The sequence below is a fragment of the Acinonyx jubatus genome, chromosome E1 (assembly GCF_027475565.1).
Source record: "Acinonyx jubatus isolate Ajub_Pintada_27869175 chromosome E1, VMU_Ajub_asm_v1.0, whole genome shotgun sequence".
Classification (NCBI taxonomy): domain Eukaryota; kingdom Metazoa; phylum Chordata; class Mammalia; order Carnivora; family Felidae; genus Acinonyx; species Acinonyx jubatus.
In genome coordinates this window covers 44,022,997-44,044,119 of record NC_069397.1, presented here as the reverse complement: position 1 = coordinate 44,044,119, position 21,123 = coordinate 44,022,997, and the positions used below count along the sequence as shown (strand labels likewise).

Sequence of the window (21,123 nt, the reverse complement as noted above, 5' to 3'; positions counted from 1 at the left end):
AAACACCCACAAGTGACTGAGCAAGAAAGGGAGAAAGGAGAAAGGAGAAAGGAGAGGGTTTCAATACCATTAGGACTCCATAAACAGGGGAGAGCAGAGTCAGAAATTCCGCAGCTCAATAACTGGCGGTGCTCTGGTGGGAAGGGTGAATCCCCAAGAGCAGGCAGCGAGGTCCAAGGGGTCTGAGAGCCACAAGGCGAGAAGCGGCTCCCCTGCTAGAAGGACATTTGGTAGAGGCCATGCAGCCTCCTCACAGGGAAATGTCCCAGTGGACCCTGGAGAACAGCCACATTTGCTGCTATTGGAACAAAGATGCTAGGGTATGATCACACAACCTTTTTCTGGAACAAGCAGGCGCCTGGCCATAATCTGTGAACCTCTGTAATAGTGCAACCCCACAAACGTTCCGGGGGGCAAGTCAGGACCCGGCTATTGCCTGGCAAGACCCTCCCCCAGAGGGTCGGAGCAGGTCCAAGCTGCAGGTCTCTAGAAGTGAGGGAGACGGCCCCTTATGAGATTTAATTCAGGAGGGAGGTGCCACCTGGCAGGCTGACACTTGGACACAGAGAGTGTAGAAGTGGGGAGCGGATGGAAGCTGGAGATAAAGGAGGGGTGCTTGATCGCTGGTTGGTGACAGCGCAGAGTTCTGGTAAGAGAGACTGGGAAGCTGAGTGACCCCATTTTCACCTTTCCAACGCATGTGCGCACCCCAAACCAATCCACCCCAGTAAGCTAAGCAGCACCACCTAGTGGAGAATGGAGCCATTGCACCAAGCCCCATCCACTGCGCCAACTAAGCTGAGGCCCTAGAAGACCACCACAAGTCTCTCTGCCTGCTTAGTGCATGGACCATAAAGTGCTTCACAGTTAAACTTCAAGGGGAAACTGGATGTAATTTCAGTCAGATTTCATTCTGCTCACTGGTCCATCTATTGATTCTTTTTTTCTCTCTTTTTTCCTTTTTTGTTCTTTTCTTATTCTTGGATACAGAAAGAAAACATTTATTTTTATTTTCTGTTTTTAATTAAAAAATTTTTACTTTAAAAATTTTTTTTGTAAATTTTTAAAATTCTATGTTACTTCATTTCATTTTATTCTATTTTATCGAATACATTTAAAAATTATATATTTTTTTCTTTTCTTTCCCTTTTTTCTTTAGTCTATCAAGCTTCTTTCAACAACCAGATCAAAATACACCTAGGATCTAACTTCCTTTGTTTGATTTTTTGTGTCATTTTTAATTTTTTAATTAAAAAATTATTTATTTCTAACTTAGTTTTATTTTTTTTAATTTACATCCAAGTTAGTTATCATATAGTGCAACAATGATTTCAGGAATAGATTTCTTAATGCCCCTTACCCATTTAGCCCACCTCCCCTCCCACAACCCTTCCAGTAATCCTCTGTTTGTTCTCCCATTTTTAAAGAGTTTCTTACGTTTGTCCCCCACCCTATTTTTATATTATTTTTGCTTCCCTTTCCTTGTGTTCATCTGTTTTGTGTCTTAAGTTCCTCATATGAGTGAAGTCATATGATTTTTGTCTTTCTCTGACTAATTTCACTTAGCATAATACCCTCTAGTTCCTTCCATGCTGCAAATGGCAACATTTCATTATTTTTGATTGCCGAGTGATACTCCATTATGTACATATACCACATCTTTACCCATTCATCCATCGATGGACATTTGGGCTCTTTCCATGCTTTGGCTATTGTTGACAGTGCTGTTATAAATGTTGGTGTGCATGTGCCCCTTCGAAACAGCATACCTGTATCCCTGGATAAATACCTAGTAGTACAATTGCTGGGTCATAGGGTAGTTCTATTTTTAATTTTTTAGGAACCTCCATGCTGTTTTCCACAGTGGCTGCACCAGTTTGCATTGCCACCAGCAGTGCAAAAGAGATCCTCTTTCTCCACATTCTTGCCAACATCTGTTGTTGCCTGAGTTGTTAATGTTAGCCATTCTGACAGGTGTGAGGTGGTATCTCATTATGGTTTTGATTTGTATTTCCCAGATGATGAGTGATATTGAGTATTTTTTCATGTGTCGGTTGGCCATTTGTCTTCTTTGGAAAAGTGTCTATTCATGTCTTTTGCCCATTTCTTTACTGGATTATTTGTTTTTTGGGTGGTGAGTTTGATAAGTTCTTTATAGATTTTGGATACTAACCCTTTATCTGATATGTCATTTGCAAATATCTTCTTCCATTCTGTCGGTTGTCTTTTAGTTTTGCTGATTGTTTCCTTCATTGTGCAGAAGTTTTTATTTTGATGAGGTCACAATAGTTCATTTTTGCTTTTGTTTCCCTTGCCTCCGGAGACATGTTGAGTAAGAAGTTGCTGTGGCCAAGATCAAAGAGGTTTTTGCCTGCTTTCCCCTCGAGGATTTTGATGGCTTTCTGTCTTACATTTAGGTCTTTCATCCATTTTGAGTTTATTTTTGTGTATGGTGCAAGAAAGTGGTCCAGGTTCATTTTTCTGTATGTTGCTGTCCAGTTTTCCCAGCACCACTTGCTGAAGAGACTGTCTTTATTCATTGGATATTCTTTCCTGCTTTGTCAAAGATTAGTTGGCCATACGTTTGTGGGTCCATTTCTGGGTTCTATATTCTGTTTCATTGATCAGAGTGTCTGTTTTTGTGCCAGTATGAAAACATTTTTTTAAATGTTTATTTATTTTTGAGAGAGAGAGACAGAGTGTGAGCAGGGGAGGGGCAGAGAGAGAGGGAGACACAGAACCTGAAGCAGACTCTGGGCTCTGAGCTGTCAGCACGATGTGGGGCTTGAACCCATGAACCATGAGATCATGACCTGAGCTGAAGTTGGACACTCAACTGACTGAGCCACCCAGGTGCCCAATTCAGTTATGTTCTAAACATTTTTGTCTTCATTTTGCTCCTTTTTCTGTTTCTCCTCCCACTCTTGCCTTTGTGTGTGTGTGTGTGTGTGTGTGTGTGTGTGTGTGTGCGCTTCACACTTCTAGTACCTCTCTCCCCTTCACCTACCACATCGCCTGCCCCTTTATCACCATGTAGTTCCTTAATACTCTTATCATCTGGACCTTGGCAGCAACATCTAAATTGCATCTCTGCCCCTGATTTTTCTCTCCCCAGCATGTGTTTCCTCACTGCTTTCAGAGTAGACTAGTCATTGTCTACTGGAAAAAGGTTTCTGTCCTTCCTCCCTCCCTTTCTTCATCCCTTCCTCCCTCTCTCCCTTTATTTATTTATTTTTAAGTAGGCCCCACACCCAACATGGGGCTTGAACTCATGACTCTGAGATCAAGAGTTCCATGCACTGCCAACTAAGCCAGCCAGGTGCCCCAGGATAAATATATCTGAAATACTCACCAATAACTGGTAGGTGGGTTTGCAGGTCCTGGATTTCTTTTTCTTCATGTCTGAACCCAATACGTTGTAGAACATTTTTTATGTTACCAACATTGACTCTTCCTCCTTAATAAAAACAAGAAAAAGTAGATAAGGATGTCACACAATGAAAAATGCAGGCCATCAACCCTATCTAGAAATGAAAGCACAAAGAAGCTCTTTATAGCAAGTTGTGTGGGAGTCAGGGACAAAACATGACCCCATAACTAAACTTCTGAGAGAAGTTTATACAAGGGAGAAGAAATGTAAAGGAGGAGGAGTTTGGCAAATGGTAAATTAGGCAAGGACAACAATCAAATCATGCTATTCTAGACAAAGAATTTGAAACTTGCTACAGTAATAAATTACCTTCTTAATATAATTATACATAAGGAAAAACTAGTTAAGGAGGCAGAATAACTGAAAACAATAGTTTTTTATCAAATCACCATAAAATATGAGGATTTAGAGAGAGTCAGTGTATATGTTTCAGATGAGTCAAATAATAAATGAAGAAAGTGAAATCTTAGGAAGACAAGAATAAAGTGTATATAATTTTTTATATGCTGTGTAGATAGTAAATACTTTTGAAATACAAAAAAAAAAAGAAATCACAGGAGCAATGACTGATATAATCAAATTCATAAAATGAAAAACATCTGTGTGTAAAAATACAACATAATGGACAGAGAGTAGATTGTTGGTTGCTTAAGTTTGGGAAGGTTGTGGAGAATGAGGAGTGACGACTAATGGGTATAGTATTTTGGGGGGGTGATCAAAATGTTCTAAATTGATTTTGATGATGTTTGAGCAGCTCTCTTAATATACTAAAAACCATTGAATTATACACTTTAAATGGGTGAATTGCATGGTATATAAATTATATTTCAATAAAATATTATAAAACATATGACATGACAAAGCAAAAAAGTATTTTCTGTAGCTATGACAATTGTGCTAATATCTTTAATTTATAAAGAGGCCATTCAAATTAGGAGGAAAAAGCTTGGATTCTGATAGGATAATGGGCAAAAGACAGGAACAAGTAATTAAAAGACCAAAAGACATAATGACATAAAAATAATTTCAACTTCGTTGATAATAAAAAAATCAAAGCAATGATTAGATTCCATTTCTCATTTATCAAATTGGCAAGGATCAAAAAATGTAACAATAAACTGTTGTGGCAAGGGCATAATGGTAACCAGTAGTCTTATCCACTCATATATATCACAGCCTTAACCATGTTAAGATTTACTGGATTTACTAGAAAAATCTATCCAAAGAAACTGACTAAAAGTTGGACAAAGATCACAGATGTATAAGAGCAAACCACTGGAGACTATGTAAATAAATGTTCAACAAGAAAAAAATGACTAAGTAAATCATAAATACAACTTGATGTATAGTCATTAAAAATGATGTTCATAAAAAAATTTTAGGGGCGCCTGGGTGGCTCAGTAGGTTGGGCGTCCAACTTCCGCTCAGGTCATGATCTCACAGTTTGTGAGTTTGAGCCCTGGGTCAGGCTCTGTGCTGACAGCTCAGAGCCTGGAGCCTGCTTCAGATTCTGTGTCTCCCTCTCACTCTGCCCCTCCCCCAGTCTCTCTCTCTCTCTCTCTAAAGAATAAATAAACATTAAAGAACATTTTTTTAATGACATGGAATTCTTACACTATAATTTTAGGATTAAGTGTAGGATACATAAAATATACAGTAAGAGTTTAATTATCTGTACACCTGTATACACAGAAAAAAAGAATAGTGATAACTATAATAAAAAAGGTGAATATCACCTGGGGTTATGGGTAATTGCATTTTTCTCTGTATGTTACTTTATATATTCCAGCTCAAATACCCGACACAGAGGAGACACTTGGATATTTGTTGAATAAATGCATAATTTCCTGATTATTTATATTATCAGCAAAAACTGTTACAACAGTCTGATATTTTATTGTCCTTATCCTTTTCCTCACTCACCTTTGAAGGACTTCACACCCTCTAGTAATTCTTTCTCAAACACCTTTTTATCAGCTGTAAGATAAAACATAATTGAGTTTTTGATGGTTCACGGAAATTAAAGTGTTTACTTTCAGAAGGGGAAATTTAGAAATTTATCACAATTCATTCTCAATGAAATGCAAAACTCAGTGTATTGATATTCTATCTCTGGGCAGAATACAAGGCTATTGTTAGTGGTACTCTAGTTTGCTAAATGCACACAGCTTTTTCTTTCTCGTTATCTCCTCACAATTTGGTTTAATTTTTTCTTTCTTCATCTTTCCTGCCCTTCTGCCCTTTCATCTTCTTCCAGCTTAGACCTTAGATTTTTTTCCCAAAGGGACAAAAGAACTTGTTTGTCCTGTAATGGGACCTCTGACTGTAGAGGTCCCAGTTTACTAGAAAAAATCTAAATGAAAGAACAATATTTTTTAAAATGCTAGGATTCAGTCTTTTAAAAAAACATAGTTTTAATTGACATAAAATGTTTCAAACAGTAGAATTTCTAACACAAAACTTTAAAACAAAGCTTCTGTGCAGTTTTGAGGACTTGAGGAGACCTGGTCACTGCAGACATGGTCCCTGTTTGTCCAGAATTTAGGATAGTGCCATGAACACAACAGATCTTCAATAAATGTTTGTTGAATGAATAAATTTTTAGATATCAGTAAAGTAGAACTTCAATGCTTACCAGAAACTGGCAGGGTTTTCAGAAACTTTTTATATTCCTTATTTGTGATCTCTATTCCCATGTTTTTCAGAACATTTTTCAGGTCCTCAGTAGGAATCTTCTCTCCTTTAGAAAGACATACATATACATAAGGAAATATCCTTCCCAGGTTCAGCGGGTAAGAACTAGGCATAATCAAGCTTGGTTTAGCTATTCAGAATCAAGGAGGTAAGAAAATCTTCTCTTAACCTAAGAGAGTATCTTCAATGATAAGATAATATCATATATAATAGGTGAAACAGGGATTGTACAACTTCTCAGTAATTTAGATGTGTTTGATGACTAATAATTCAACCACTAATATAACATCTGTATTCTTTTCTTTCTTTTTTTCCCTCTTCTTCTACACTTTTCTCCTTACCCTCCTCTGGGCCTCCCTGCCCCCTTCCCTTTCCTCTTCTTTTACCTGAATTATTGGACTAGTTTTAAAAATGACAATAAAAGCTGGTTCTCTATTAAAATTTTCAGTAAATCTGAGTAAATTTATATTTACATTGTTACACTGTAAGCTGGGCCTATGAGAATAGGGAGATAGATTTGAAATCACATATTTAAAAATCTACTGAAGACAAGAGAAAACAAAAAAGCCATAAGAACAAGAAATCGGGGGAAAAATAGGCTAATTTGAAAAGGAACTAAAACAATATCTAGAAATAAAAATGTAGTTATTGAAATTAAAACCCCAATGGATAAATAGTATGAGACACAGTTGTAGAAACAGTGAGCTAGAAGAGAGGTTTAAGAAAAGACAAAAACATAAAATAGGGAAAATATGAAAAGAAAGAAATGAAGAGCAAATGAGAAGGTTCAACATACATGTAATTGGAGTTTCTAAAAATGAGAAAAGAGCAAAAAAAAGAAGCAATATTTGAAACATAAGGGCTGAGAGTTTCCAAAACTTGATGAGAGGCATGAATGTTCAGTTTTAGGAATCATAAGTTCCAAGCAGGAAAAATGAAAAGAAGTCCACACTTGGCCACATGATAATGAGAATTTCAAAGATAGAGATAAGAGGGATAAGAGAAAAAGAGATTAACTATAAATAAACAATGAAAACTTATAGTTGATTTTTAACAGCAAAAAAAGAGGTCACAGAACAGTGGATATATGAATCTATCATCTTTCTGTCTAATATTCATATGTATTTTCTTCTTTCTCCTTTTTTTTCCCTTTTAAATTTAAATATGACTTTTTATTATAGGTTAACTTTACAAGATAGTCTTTAGGTTACAGAATATTCAGATGGGACTGTAACGAAATTTGAGAATTAACATAGCCCAGAGATAGTATGACTGTCTCCCAGAGATAGACTCCTGGAACTTTTCTTCTCCTAATTCTGGTAAGAGAATGAGAACACCTTCATTTGTAGGAAGGACAGTTGCATCTTATTCGTTGGAAACAAAGAGTTGTTTTGTTGTCATATGGAAGTTAAGTTCAAACATATGTAGAAGAGTCCATAGCTGAGTAGCCAGAGGGGTAGACTATTTCAGCTGTTTAGTTGTTATCTCTCAGTCCCAACTCTACCCTTCAATCTCTGCTTTGTGATGCTGAGGCTGGGACTTGGTAGACCATGTTTCTGTTTTGCTAGCTGGTTCCATATTAAACTCTGCCAATGAGTGGATGGGGGGAGTGGTAGAGAAACAGAGGGACTGAAAGACTGTCCAATGAAGTTCCTTCCTGTGGTAATAAATGAATACAGTTTTCAATTTTTCAACCTTGTGGAACCAGTTTCATTACACTCGTCAGAGATACGCACGGCAGACTTCAGAGTTCTAAGGTAGAATGATAATCTGTAACTCTAGACATAGTCAAAGCATGAGTCAAGGCTGAGTGTAAAACAAAGGCATTTTCAGAGAGTAACCCTTGTTGAAATTACTAAGAAGTATGTACTTCAGGAAGAATGAAACTGAACCCAAAAAAGAGCAGAAGTAAAAAGCAATGGTGAACAAAGAAAGTAAGTGTATTTAAGTTTTGCAAAAGATCAGATTTAAATTGCTCTGCCCTTGCTTGCAATATACTCACTTGGCAAAAGCTCATTCCCGTTTAAATACAAGTTTGTGCTTACTCTGTGCCTGCAGGCAGGTAGCTGAACTAGAGCTGGAGTCAACTGTGCTGACTGTTCTCACTTTAAATGGATGATCGTGAACCTCAGGTGAGTCCTTAATTCGGTTGGGCAACCACACTACACTTTGCTAGTGTATTAACTTTCCTCCTTTTCTAGATGACTACTTCATATCTCTTCTTTTCAAACTCCCACTTCCTCTTCTTCCATTTGATATCTTCTTTTATGTTTTTAATTAAAACAACAACAACAACAAAGCCTTCTCTTAATGTCACTTTCACCAATTTACTTGCCTTGTTGTTCCACCTCTTTGCTTCCCCTGGCAGCAATATTTCTCAGATATTCACAATGCTTCTAAATGCTATCTTCCCATTTTCTCTTAAACTCACTTCAGTCGGCCTTCTTTCCACCCTCACTACCTGATAATTTTCTTCTTTGTATCATTAATGGTAGTTGATGATTTGAGATCACTATTGCGGCTATACGCAATGGTCAGTTCTCAGGTCTTATCTTACTTGAACTACTGACCTATTTGACTGTTGATCTGCCCTCCCGGCTGATACTTCTACAAGCTGCTGTAGATGCACTGATCACATCTCTTCAACCCTTACCATTTTAATGTGTGCTAGCCCAAGTTTCGGTTGTTGGCATCTCTTTATCTGAGGGATTTCTTTGGTTGCAGAGTTCACTCTGCCTATGCTCAACTGGCTGGAAATACAAGTGGAATAATATTGCCTCCCTGTCCTTGAGCAGTTACCAACCAATGACTGATAGGAGTTGATATAAAATCCTAGCTCTCCCACTCCCCCTGAGGCTGTGTTCTATGCCATTTCCCAGATATTCCCCAATGGGATTAAGTTCCAGTTATCTTCTTGGTAACTTGCCTGATAAACACATACTTTATTTGCTGCCTTCATTCACTTCTCTACTCCCCTATCTGTGTTTCTTGGACTCGCCTTCCAAGTAAACCATCTGCCTGTATGATATTTGTCTCAGGGTTTGTGTCTGGGGGCACCCAACCTAATCTACTTATTTGGCTTTTAGGACACCATATTCTCTTGGTTTTCTACCTACTTCACTAGTCACTTCTTGGTCTTTTTTGCTTTAACACTACTTAAAAAAATTAATGTATTTATATTTTGAGAGAGAGAGAGAGAGGGAGAGAGGGAGAGAGGGAGAGAGGGAGAGAGAGAGAGAGAGAGAGAGAGAGAGAGAGAGAGAGAGAGAGAGAAAATGTGAGCAGGGGAGGGGCAGAGAGAGAGAGGGAGAGAGAGAAACCAAAGCAGGTTTCGTACTGCCAGCATGGAGCCTGAAGTGGGGCTTGAACTCACAAACCATGAGATCATGACCTGAGCTGAAACCAAGAGTTGGACACTTAACCAACTGAGCCACCCAGACACCCCTGCTTTAACACTCCTTAATGTTGAAGTGTGCCAAGATCACTCCTTAGTTCTCTTTCATTCTCTATCTATACTCACTCACTCATTGGGTGAATTCATTCAATCTAATGGCTTTAAATATCATCTATATGCCTATGGCTTTCAATTTTATATTTTTAGCCAAGATATCTTTCTTGAATTTGTGACTTACTGGTAGCTTTGTACCTGTTATCTCTATTTGGGAGTCTATTAGATATCTTAAAATATCCCAAACTGAACTCCTAAGTTTCTTCCATCTAAACCTGTGTTTCAGGCAACTTTCTCCAGACTCTGATGTAAAGTCTATCCTTTTAGTTGTTCAAGACAAAAATCTTAGAATCATTCCTGACTTCTTCCTTTATCTAGTTGCTGTCAGGAAACCCTGTTGACTTCTTTTATTATTTTTTTTAATTGAAATAAAATTGACATATAACATTACTTTAGTTTCAGGTATACAACATAATGGTTTGGTGTTGGTATAAGTTATGAGATGATCACCACAATCAGTCTGGTTAAAATCCATCAACACAGTAGCTCCTTTTAAAATATATCCAGAATCCAGCTACTTTTTAATCATCTTCATTGCTTTCTACCCTGGTATGAATCACCATCATTTCTAACATCAATTACTTCAAAAGCCCTTTTAGGGTTTTAATTCCCTATTCTCTACCTCCCCGAGTCTGTTCTCCCCATAGAATCCAGGAAGATCTGATGAAAACATCTGACATAGGTCAGATCATATCATGCCTCTACTCTAAAACCTGCAATGGCTTTCCATTTCTCTAAAACAAACAAACAAACAAAACAAAAAAAGAAAGCCCAGGTCCTGGAAGGGGTTTCATGGTCCCGACTAATCTCGCACCCATCACCTCTTTCTCCTCATCTCCTATTACTATTTTCCTTCCTTATTCAGCTTCAGATACATTGGACTTCTTGCTTTCCTTGAATAGTCCAGGTATGCTCCTGCCTTTAGGTCTTAGTCCCTATTCCTTTTGCCTGTAATTCTTTTCCTACAAGTCCCCACATGGACAAAACCCTTACCTCCTTCAAGTATTTGCTCAAATGTCACCTTCTCGGAGGACTGATTATCTGTTTAAAGCCATAAGTGCCCCTTTCCCCAAATACACCTTCCCCTTCCAATGTCCTTTAGTATACTTTTCATTTTTCTATAGCATTTATCACTTTCTAACATACTACATAATGACTTATTATGTTTATTGTTTATTGCTTGTTTCCCCTGCTAGTGTGTAAGCTCCAGAGGAGCAATAATCTTTGTTCTGTTTGCTCTTATATCCTAAGTGTCTAGAACAATGCCCACATTTAAATGCTGAGTAAATAGTTGTTAAATGAATAAGTGGAGGGAGGAAACACTATTGTGTTAAAAATATAGTTCCGTATAGGGAAACAAAAGCAAACCTGAACTACTGGGACTTCATCAAGATAAAAAGCTTCTGTACAGCAAAGGAAACAAAAAAACTAAATGGCAGCCTATAGAATGGGAGAAGATATTTGCAAATGACATCTTACAAAGAGTTGGTATCCAAAATCTATAAAGAACTTATCAAACTCAACACCCAAAAAACAAACAATCCAGTTAAGAAATGGGCAGAAGACATGAATAGACACTTTTGCAAAGAAGACATCCAGATGGCTAACAGACACATGAAAAGATGCTCAACGTCACTCATCATCAGGGAAATACAAATCAAAACCATGATGAGATACCACCTCACACATGTCTGAATGGCTAAGATTAGCAACACAAGAAACAACTGGTGCTGGTGGGGATGCGGAGACAGGAGAACCCTCTTGCACTGTTGGTGGGAATGCAAACTGGTGCAGCCACTCTGGAGAACAGTATGGAGGCACCTCAAAAACTAAAAATAGAACTACCATACAACCCAGCATTTTAACTATTAGATATTTACCCAAAGGATACAAAAATACAGATTTGAAGGGGTACCTGCACCCCGATGTGTATAGCAGCATTAACAACAATAGCCAAACTATGGAGACAGCTCAAATGTCCATAAACTGATGAATGGATAAATGGATAAAGAAGATGTGGTGTGTGTGTGTGTGTGTGTGTGTGTGTGTGTGTAATGTAATATTACTCAGCCATCAAAAAGAATGAAATCTTGCCATTTGCAACGACACAGATAGGGCTAGAATGTATAATGGGAAGCGAAATAAGTCAATCTTCAAGATTTGTCAAAAGACAGACAAATAGTAGATATTTCACTCATATGTGGCATTTAAAAGACAAAACAGATGAGCACATGGGAGGGAGTGGGAGAAGAGAAGAGAGGGAAACAAATCACAAGAGATTCTTAAGGAAAGGGAACAAACTGAGGGTTGGTGTAGGGAGGTGGGTGGGAGAGGGCTAGATGGGCGATAGGTATTAAGGAGGGCACTTGTTGTGATGAGCATTGGGTATTGTGTGTAAGTGATGAATCACTGAATTCTACTCCTGAAACCAATATTGCACTGTATGTTACCTAAATTTTAAGTAAGAAAAATAGTTCCATATAAAACTTTAAGATCACATAATATAATCCTCATTGTACCATCTCACTCACCTGTAATATTTTTAACTTCATCCATCAGTACATTTACATCAATCTTCCCATTACCTTTAAGATAAAAAAGCATGAAAAAGATTTTTAGAAAAATGATATAAAAATTTTAAATTGTGAAATAGAAACCCCAAATTCAGCCACTTTGAGACACTTTACCTAGAAATTTATTATTTTTTTATGTCATTAACTTAATATAGCTCCTGCATTTTACATTATCAAATTACATACAGCACAATGCATGAACAAAGTTTAAAGCACTCTCCTTTCCTTCAAGACAATCTATTATTTACTAGGTTACTCTTTTGCAGGCACGGGTCTGAAATTTTTTGAGAGTTTAAATATTTTGTTTAAAAATGATACTTCCATTTTGTCAGTGCTGACTTTCCCTTTGGGCTTATGATCACCTTAGCATCAAGTGATCCCTGTAAAGGATAGAGTGCTGTACGCCATGTCTAGCTGCTCTCAGGTTGCCAACATGATAATCATCATGTTGATATATTCAGTTACATTCCCAGATATGATGACAAAACTCTTGTGCAGTACCCATTCTCAACTGAAAGACTTTTTCATAGACTACGTGCTTAGTTTCTTTAGGCTATTTCTCAATTCTGAAGCTACTGGAGGTCAATGGATACATTTTTAGTAGTTTGTAATATTGCAAGTTTGAGAAGCACTGGGTTGGGATGTTAAGATAGTAGTTAAAAGATGCAATTACTCTAATTGGCAAGATTCAGTTTGGAACCTTAGAGCCGCCTGTGGACATACTCATTTTCCACTTATGACTTGGTCAAGGGTGCCAATCCGTCACTCCTCAAACATGTTCACACTCTTGTTTTAAGTGTAGTAATAATTCTAAGATTGTAAATTCCTCCAAGAGTGAGATACCAAGAATCACTTTGTATTCCTACTATTACCTTAGCATTAGTTTAAGAGTTTGCAAAAGATTGTTACTAAATTGATACTAAAGATTGATACTAAACACAAATGCGTTCTAAATAATTAAGTTCCAGTAGAATGCAAACATATTGCAGAGAAAGAAGTAGCTTTAAAACCAGTTTATAGTTCAGGTTCTTAGATATGGAATTTTTCCTGGCTTGTTTTTTTTTTAATGTCTTTTCAGTTATGATGATCTTTTATTGATATCCTTTTATAGTTTTAGAGCAGCTATGATGATGATGATGATGAATACTATTATATTATGACTTTTACACAGGATAAGGAAAAACTTTTATTGGAGAAAAATCTGTTCCTATAAAGGACAGATTCTAGAAGGTCTTTTGCTTTGTGTGTCTCTTAATCAGCTTCACTGAGGCCTATCGGGCCCCTGAAACAGTCTTCCCTCCTATTTCAGATGGTTCCACAGATGTACAAGGTAGTCCACAAGAATTAGATTAGAATTAGCCTCATTTTAAATCACTGTGCTGGTATCTTTTCTCATGTTTCAGGATAGTAGAAAAACAAGGCAAAGACAAATATCTGTATTTATTGAACTGACAGGTTAAGAGAGCTATGAAAGGGATTAAAAACCGAAGAAAAAGCCATTTTTGGGAAAACCACTTACCTCTTACTAAGGCAAAGTTTCCGAGGCTCTAGAACAGTGTCTGACATATTATAGGCATTCAGTTAAAGTTTATGGAATAAAAGAGTGAAAGGTACTACTGGTTTAGAAAAGCCCACGTTCATTGACTTGGATCTTATATCTTCACTCCTTCCTCAAAGGGGCAGGTGTCAAAATTTCCTCATGAATGTTTCTCAGTTCTACCAGCATGAGAACAGTCTGATATATGCCAAGTTTAATGAATTCTGTTGACCATTACTATGTATCTTCTTAAATTTCTTAGTTCTAGTAGTTCATGGCAGTATAGCAGAGTGGTTAATAGTTTCTGGAGCCAGATTGCCAGCCCACCACTTACTAGCTCTATGACTTTATACAAGCTACTTGAGTTCTCTGTGCCTTAGTTTCCTTATATGTAAAATGGGAGTAAAATTAGAACCTGCCTTATAAAGTTGTTTGCAAGATAAAGTAAGATGATATATATAAAGTGCTGATGATAGTGCCTTACACATTTCAGGACCATGTTGCTCATTGCTGTTTAATGCTGGTTAGTGGTAGGGTTTCAAGGATTAAAATCTTGAGTATTCTTCATTGAACCCTGGCGTTCCCTGTGAAGAGTGACACTTGCCATGTATACTGGGCACCATTCTTGGTGATACTTCCCAAGTGAGAGCCATTGAGCTTAGTTTAGTAGCTATGTGAAAGGCCTCACTCTTTCTTTTTATTCTCAGATACATCATATCTTCAGGTAGGTAGTCCAGGCCTGATACTAGCCTCAAGTCCAAAGTTTGGCTAAAGAGTATATTGACACTTAAAATTCTCACCATCAGTTGGTAGGAGGTCCTTCAGTTCCTGGATTTTTTTCTTCTTGAGATCAATTCCCATGTTTTTCAGGAAAGTGTCCACCTTATTTAGAGACACCTTCACCCCTTAGGAAAGAAAGGGATGGGATATGAAAAATATTTGTAATGATGTAAAGAGTGGGTTATTATAGATCATGCCTAGGCATCAATACTACGTAGACAATGAAGAGCAAAGAACAATTAAACTATCCAACTAAATGTGGTTTGTTGTTATCTAAGTGAGGAATTCCTAAACCCTGACCTATGGAATTCTGTTATTACTTTTAGGAAAACATTTAAGAGAAGAAAGTGAACAATTAAGGGTATTTGGTAAGTCATAGAACAGACTAAAATTAACCTTTATACATGTGTTTGAACAGAAGAATGTGAAACTTGCTAAATTAATGGACAACTACAAATCCATCCATCCATCCACCCACCCACCCACCCATCTGTCCATTCAGCTAGCCATCCATTGAACCAGACAGACAGCCAATCCATGGATTTACTCTATCATAATTCTCTGAGGCACTTTTTAAGAATATATGCTTCTAGAATCTATCCCTGGAAATTCAAGATCAATATAACTAGAAAGGGGCCTAGTGACTTGAATGCTACATATTCCACCCTCCCCCTGGTAATTTTAATATACAACTTTATTTGGGAACCGCTGCCTTTGGGTTACTGTAATGTACCTAAAGCATATGAAGAATAAACACTGACTTAACAAACCATTGGGACAGCTGGGATAATAATCTGAAAATTGAAAAACAGGAAGAGTTTTTAAAAATAAGAGCAAAGCCAAAAATGCACCCCTGGGACCTCATCAAAATAAAAGGCTTCTGCACAGTGAAGGAAACAATCAGCAAAACCAAAAGGCAACCGACAGAATGGGAGAAGATATCTGCAAACGACGTATCAGATAGAGGGTTAGTATCCAAAATCTATAAAGAACTTATCAAACTCAACACCCAAAACCCAAATAAACCAGTGAATAAGTAGGCAAAAGACACGAATAGACATTTCTCCAAAGAAGACATCCAAATGGCCAACCAACACATAAAAAAATGCTCAACTTCACTCATCATCAGGGAAATACAAATCAAAACCACCATGAGATACCACCTTACACCTGTCTGATGGCTAACGTTAACAACTCAGGCAACAACAGTTGTTGGAGAGGATGTGGAGAAAGAGGATCTCTTTTGCATTGTTGGTGGGAATGCAAGCTGGTGCAGCCACTCTGGAAAACAGTATGGAGGTTCCTCAAAAAACTGAAAATAGAACTACCCTACAACCCAGCAATTGCACTACTAGGTATTTACCCAAGGGATACAGGTATGCTATTTTTAAGGAACACATGCACCCCAGTGTTTATAGCAGCACTATCAACAATAGCCAAAGTATGGAGAGAGCCCAAATGTCCATCGATGGATGAATGGATAAAGAAGATGTGGTACATATATACAATGGAGTATTACTCAGCAATCAAAAGGAATGAAATCTTGCCATTTTCAACTATGTGGATCGAACTGGAGGGTATTATGCTAAGTGAAAGTAGTCATTCCGAGAAAGACAAAAATCATATGACTTCACTCATATGAGGACTTTAAGAGACAAAACAGATGAACATAGGGAAGGGAAACAAAAATAATCTAAAAACAGGGAGGGGGAAAAAACATAAGAGACTCATAAATATGGAGAACAAACTGAGGGTTACTGGAGGGGTTGTGGGAGGGGGGATGGGCTAAATGGGTAAGGGGCACTAAGGAATCTACTCCTCAAATCATTGTTGCACTATATGCTAACTAATTTGGATGTAAATTAAAAAAAAATGAATAAAATTAAAAATTAAAAAAAAAAGAAAATAAGAGCAAAACCTGATGACCAGTTTTACCTGCCTTTTCAATATGCTTCTTACTCACCTTTGAGAGACTGTAACTCTTTCATCAATCTGTTCATGTACACCCTTCCTTTGGCTGTGGGGAAAAAATAAGTTTCAGGCAGGAGTGTTGATATTTAAATATATAATGAAACATGCATAGGTTCAGAAATGGAGACTTCTAATATTTTATTCTAGAAATTTAAATGATTAAAAAAAATTTTGTAATGTGCATTTATTTTTGAGAGAAGAGAGAGACAGAATGTGAGTGGGGGAGGGGCAGAGAAAGAAGAAGGCCCAGAATCTGAAGAAGGCTCCAGGCTCTGAGCTGTCAGGACACAGCCCGATGCAGGGCTTGAACCCATGAACTGTGAGATCATGACCTGAGCCGAAATCAAGAGTTGGACACCCAACCGACTGAGCCACCCAGGGGCCCCTAGAAATGTATATTTCACTTCCAAGAATAAAACTTAGAGGAGTGGAAACAGCTCTCAATTTGGTGAAATCATTTTGGTGATGGGGGTAGGGGGATGAAACATTCCTTAACTAGGCAGTATTAGTTTAAAAAAAGTCCACATATTCAGGGCGCCTGGGTGGCTCAGTCGGTTAAGCGTCCGACTTCGGCTCAGGTCATGATCTTGCGGTTCGTGAGTTCCAGCCCTGTGGCAGGCTCTGTGCTGACAGCTCAGCGCCTGGAGCCTGCTTCAGATTCTGTCTCCTCTCTCTCTGATCCTCCCCCGTTCATGCTCTGTCTCTCTCTGTCTCAAAAATAAATAAACGTTAAAAAAAAAAAAAAGTCCACATATTTAACTTCTCTGAAGGCCACTGAGATTTTTCCCCACTGTGGTATTTTAATGCTCACCATCAACTGGAAGCTTGTTCTGTAGTTTCAGGCCTTCATCTTCTGTGAGTATTATCCCCATATTTTCCAGTAAAATTTCCAGGTTACTAGTATCAACCTTCTCACCTTTAAAAATTAAAAGGTGGTAAAAGTTGAAAATTTGAAGAATGGTGATCTCATGTTCTAAAAAAAAAAAAAAAAAAAGAAAGAAAAAAAAATCCCAGGGTGCCTGGGTGGCTCAGTCCGTTGAGTGTCCGACTTCAGTTCAGGTCATGATCTCACAGTTTGTGAGTTCGAGCCCTGTGTCAGGCTCTGTGCTGACAGCTCAGCGCCTGGAGCCTGCTTCAGATTCTGTCTCCTTCTCTCTCTGCTCCTCCCCACTTGTGCTCTGTCTCTCAAAAATAAATAAATGTAAAAAAAAATTTTTTTTAAATCCCATTTGTTGATTAAACAATGAAGTAATCCTGACAAGAATGCCAGCTAAGACATCATCTTAGAGCTTTTTGGCTCAAACAATGGCAATCATATTTAGGCCAGCAGTCTGTAGATGCAAACATTCACGGATATACAGGTAGAGTGAGAGAATTTATCAGTAAGGAAAACAATGCTGCTGAAATATAATTTTGTGTAAATGTTAAAATCCTGGTGTTGCAAAGTCTTCTTAATTACCTATCATGGAATCATACAGGGCTTTTCTCCAGGGGCTTCTTTCTTAACCCAAACTGGCTCTCTGTCATGCCTCAGGGATTTGGTGGGCTTGCCTCCCTCTCTTCTTGGCAGCCTCTACCACCCATAAAGTTTTTTTGGTGGCTAGGAAATTAGATGCAGTCTTCCAAGCTCTCCTGTTTTTAGGGTCCCAGGAAAACTGGCACATAGTTATTTTTATTCTAAGGGCTTCAATGTAAAGTGCTACAATGAGCCAGACAGGGGAACATCAGACTCTCACAGAATGGGTAAGACACAAAGCTAACAAGTTTGTTTGGTAATGGACTTTTAGGAGGGTGGAAATCACCACTTATCCCTGTCCCCCAGTAGCTGTTTCCCAATCTGCTCGTAGGATGGCTGTGTGAAACTTTCCTTCATGGTGGCTCTTGCCTCTAGCTTGAAGATGCAGTTTAGCAACAAAAACAACAAAATGGTAATTATGTGAGGTGACAAATGCATTAGCTAACCATATTATGGCAAATATTCTGAAATACGTGTATCAAATCATCACATTGCATACATTAAACGTACACAGTTTAGTTTATATATATCTATTATATCTCAACAAAGCTGGGGAAGAAAGATGCTGTTTAAGTGGGCAATTTGCACCTCCTAATCATTTCCGATTTCAGGAAAAGAAAACTCTTGCTTTTAGTCCTCTGGAACCACACCGCAGTACTTCCATTGGGAGGATAATACCTGGGGAGGGAGCCAGTCTTCTGCACAAGTGCCTGGGAGGAAATGTGTACAAGGGTTGCTCTCCCCTAGCTGCTTCAGACTCTTCTGGAAAACCTTGCACCATGGAGCTTCTAAAATGCCCCCCCACCCTGTAAGCAGCCAAGGAATGATTCTTCAGATACAACAGAGCAATTTCCTAGTCTGCTAGCTCGATCGCTTTTTTTTTTATTATTAAAAAAAGGTTTTTTTAATGTTTATTTATTTTTGAGAGAGAGATAGAGAGACAGAGCATGAGCAGGAGAGGGCCACAGAGAGAAGGAGACACAGAATCTGAAGCAGGCTCCAGGCTCTGAGCTGTCAGCACAGAGCCTGATGCACAGGGCTTGAATGCACTAAACCCCCTCCAAGATCATGACCTGAGCTGAAGCCGGATGCTTAATCAACTGAGCCATCCAGGCGCCCCTAACTTGATCACATTTTGACAGACATGGGCCTTCTGCTAGGTTATCAGTCTAACTACCCCTGTCATCTGTATCATTCCCATTCTTCAAAATGTAAGCCCACAAAGTTTTCTATCCTCTCAAATCTATTCTGTGTTTTACCACTCTGATTTTTCTTTCCATTGCTAGCTTTCTTTTCACCCTTCCCACAGTGCCCTCTCGGGCTCATATTTCATTAAATATGAATTTCTCTAAATCTTCAGTCTCTTTATAGACTCTTACCTTCTTTCCTAACTGAACTTTGTCTGTTCTGGATAGATTTTCCTTTTGCTTTTCCTTTTCCTTTTCCTTCCCTTCCCATGCCCTCCCCACCCCCACCCTCCTTCTTTCCTTCCTTCCTTCTCCCCTCCCTTCTTTCATTTCCTTCTTCCTTCCTTCCTTCCTTCCTTCCTTCCTTCCTTCCACCCTCTCCCTCCCTCCCTTCCGAGAGAAAGCTGCTCTTTTTTTTGTCCCCATAACTCATTTGCCATAGGGCTTACATTCTCCGAGATCCTATTTGCTTCTTTCTGGCCATACTCAAACCTCTCCTTTTGTGAGAATTATGGTACTTGGCTTTCTTTTTATTGTCACTTACTGACTTCTTGGTCATTTAAGGAGCTTGTCCCATTACTCACAGTCTTCCTCTGCACCCAAATTCCTGGCATCATAATAGGCAATTCTAGTCTTTATATAGATAGTTCATTCCACAACCTGGCCTCTCAATTTCTTGAGCTCCTTAGCCTCAATGATGGTCCCCTAAATCCTATACTACTTACCTATTAAGGACGCATCCTGAACTTTGTCATCACCTGGAAATGCTTTGCCTCTAATATCTTCAATTGTAGCATACCTACTTTTGGTCGGAACCTATATTCTTGCACTTCTTTTACTTCCTTCCTTCTACCACACCTGTTACAGTTTTGATAGAGACTTTCATTCCCTTCTCTCTTGCTTTCCTCCAAGTTCATGCTTTCCATGATAACTTCACTTCCTCTTTTAGCCACACTAGACCACCTAACCACTCTCTTCACAACACCACCATTGTCTTTAGGCTTTCATTCTTTTGGCACATCAGCTTTAAGAATCTCATACTTTGGGGGGCGCCTGGGTGGCTCAGTCGGTTAAGTGTCCGACTTCGGTTCAGGTCATGATCTCGCGGTTTGTGAGTTCGAGACCCTTGTCGGGTACTGTGCTGACAGCTCAGAGCCTGGAGCCTGCTTCGGATTCTGTATCTCCTGTCTGCCCCTCCCATGCTCATGCTCTGTCTCTCTCTGTCTCTCAATAATAAATAAATGTTAAAAAAAAAGAATCTCATACTTTGGGGGGTGCCTGGGTGACTCAATCGGTTAAGCATCCAACTTCAACTGAGGTCATGATCTCATGGTTCATGAGTTCAAGCCCTGCGCCCGCTTTGGATTCTGTGTCTCCCTCTTTCTGCCCCTTCCCCATTCATGCTCCGTCTCTCTCTGTCTCTCAAAAATAAATAAATGTTAAAAAAAATAAAAAATAAATAAAAAGAATTTCCTACTTTGGTCCAACTGAAGGATATCATAATCATGTGAAAAGTTGCCATTACTGATTTATGGTGTCTGACTTTGGTTAGACTCTTGGCACTTCTCAGCAAGGCTTTCATATATTCCTCATCAACTCTAGTTACTGTTCTCTTATCTGAATTATCCACCATCATTAACACTTTCCTTAAAGTCCTCTACCCCACCACTGGGTCCTTTCTTTTAGTAGATGATCCTGTTTCCTACTATACAGAGGATGGAAGGTTTTAGATGAAATCCTCTGAATCTTACTTCCACGTCTACCTAGATTCTCTATATCTGTATCCTTCCTGACTCGAGGTCTGCTTGTCTCAGAAAAAGAGGTGGCCTCAGATTCTTACTCACATATTTAACTGCCTAAGGTTCAGTCTCCCTGGAACCTCAAACTCAGTATGACCAAAATGGAAACTGTATCTCTACTTCTAAAT

The 21,123-nt window shown here is 38.5% G+C and overlaps 1 protein-coding gene across 10 annotated transcripts in view; it reads right to left on the bottom strand.

Moving 5' to 3' along the window:
• EFCAB3 (EF-hand calcium binding domain 3) overlaps positions 1-21,123 on the bottom strand; it is a 151,294-nt gene that overhangs the window by 72,751 nt on the left and 57,420 nt on the right. For 8 of the 10 annotated variants that reach the window (XM_053211588.1, XM_053211582.1, XM_053211580.1 and 5 more), the window contains 7 exons: positions 17,305-17,409; positions 16,486-16,539; positions 14,543-14,647; positions 12,164-12,217; positions 6,066-6,170; positions 5,354-5,407; positions 3,353-3,457 (listed from right to left, as the gene is read on the bottom strand). In XM_053211588.1, the coding sequence (XP_053067563.1) occupies positions 3,353-3,457; positions 5,354-5,407; positions 6,066-6,170; positions 12,164-12,217; positions 14,543-14,647; positions 16,486-16,539; positions 17,305-17,409 (582 nt within the window). The remainder of the gene's footprint in view (positions 1-3,352; positions 3,458-5,353; positions 5,408-6,065; positions 6,171-12,163; positions 12,218-14,542; positions 14,648-16,485; positions 16,540-17,304; positions 17,410-21,123) is intronic. The other 2 variants (XM_053211583.1, XM_053211585.1) reach the window with 2 other exon arrangements.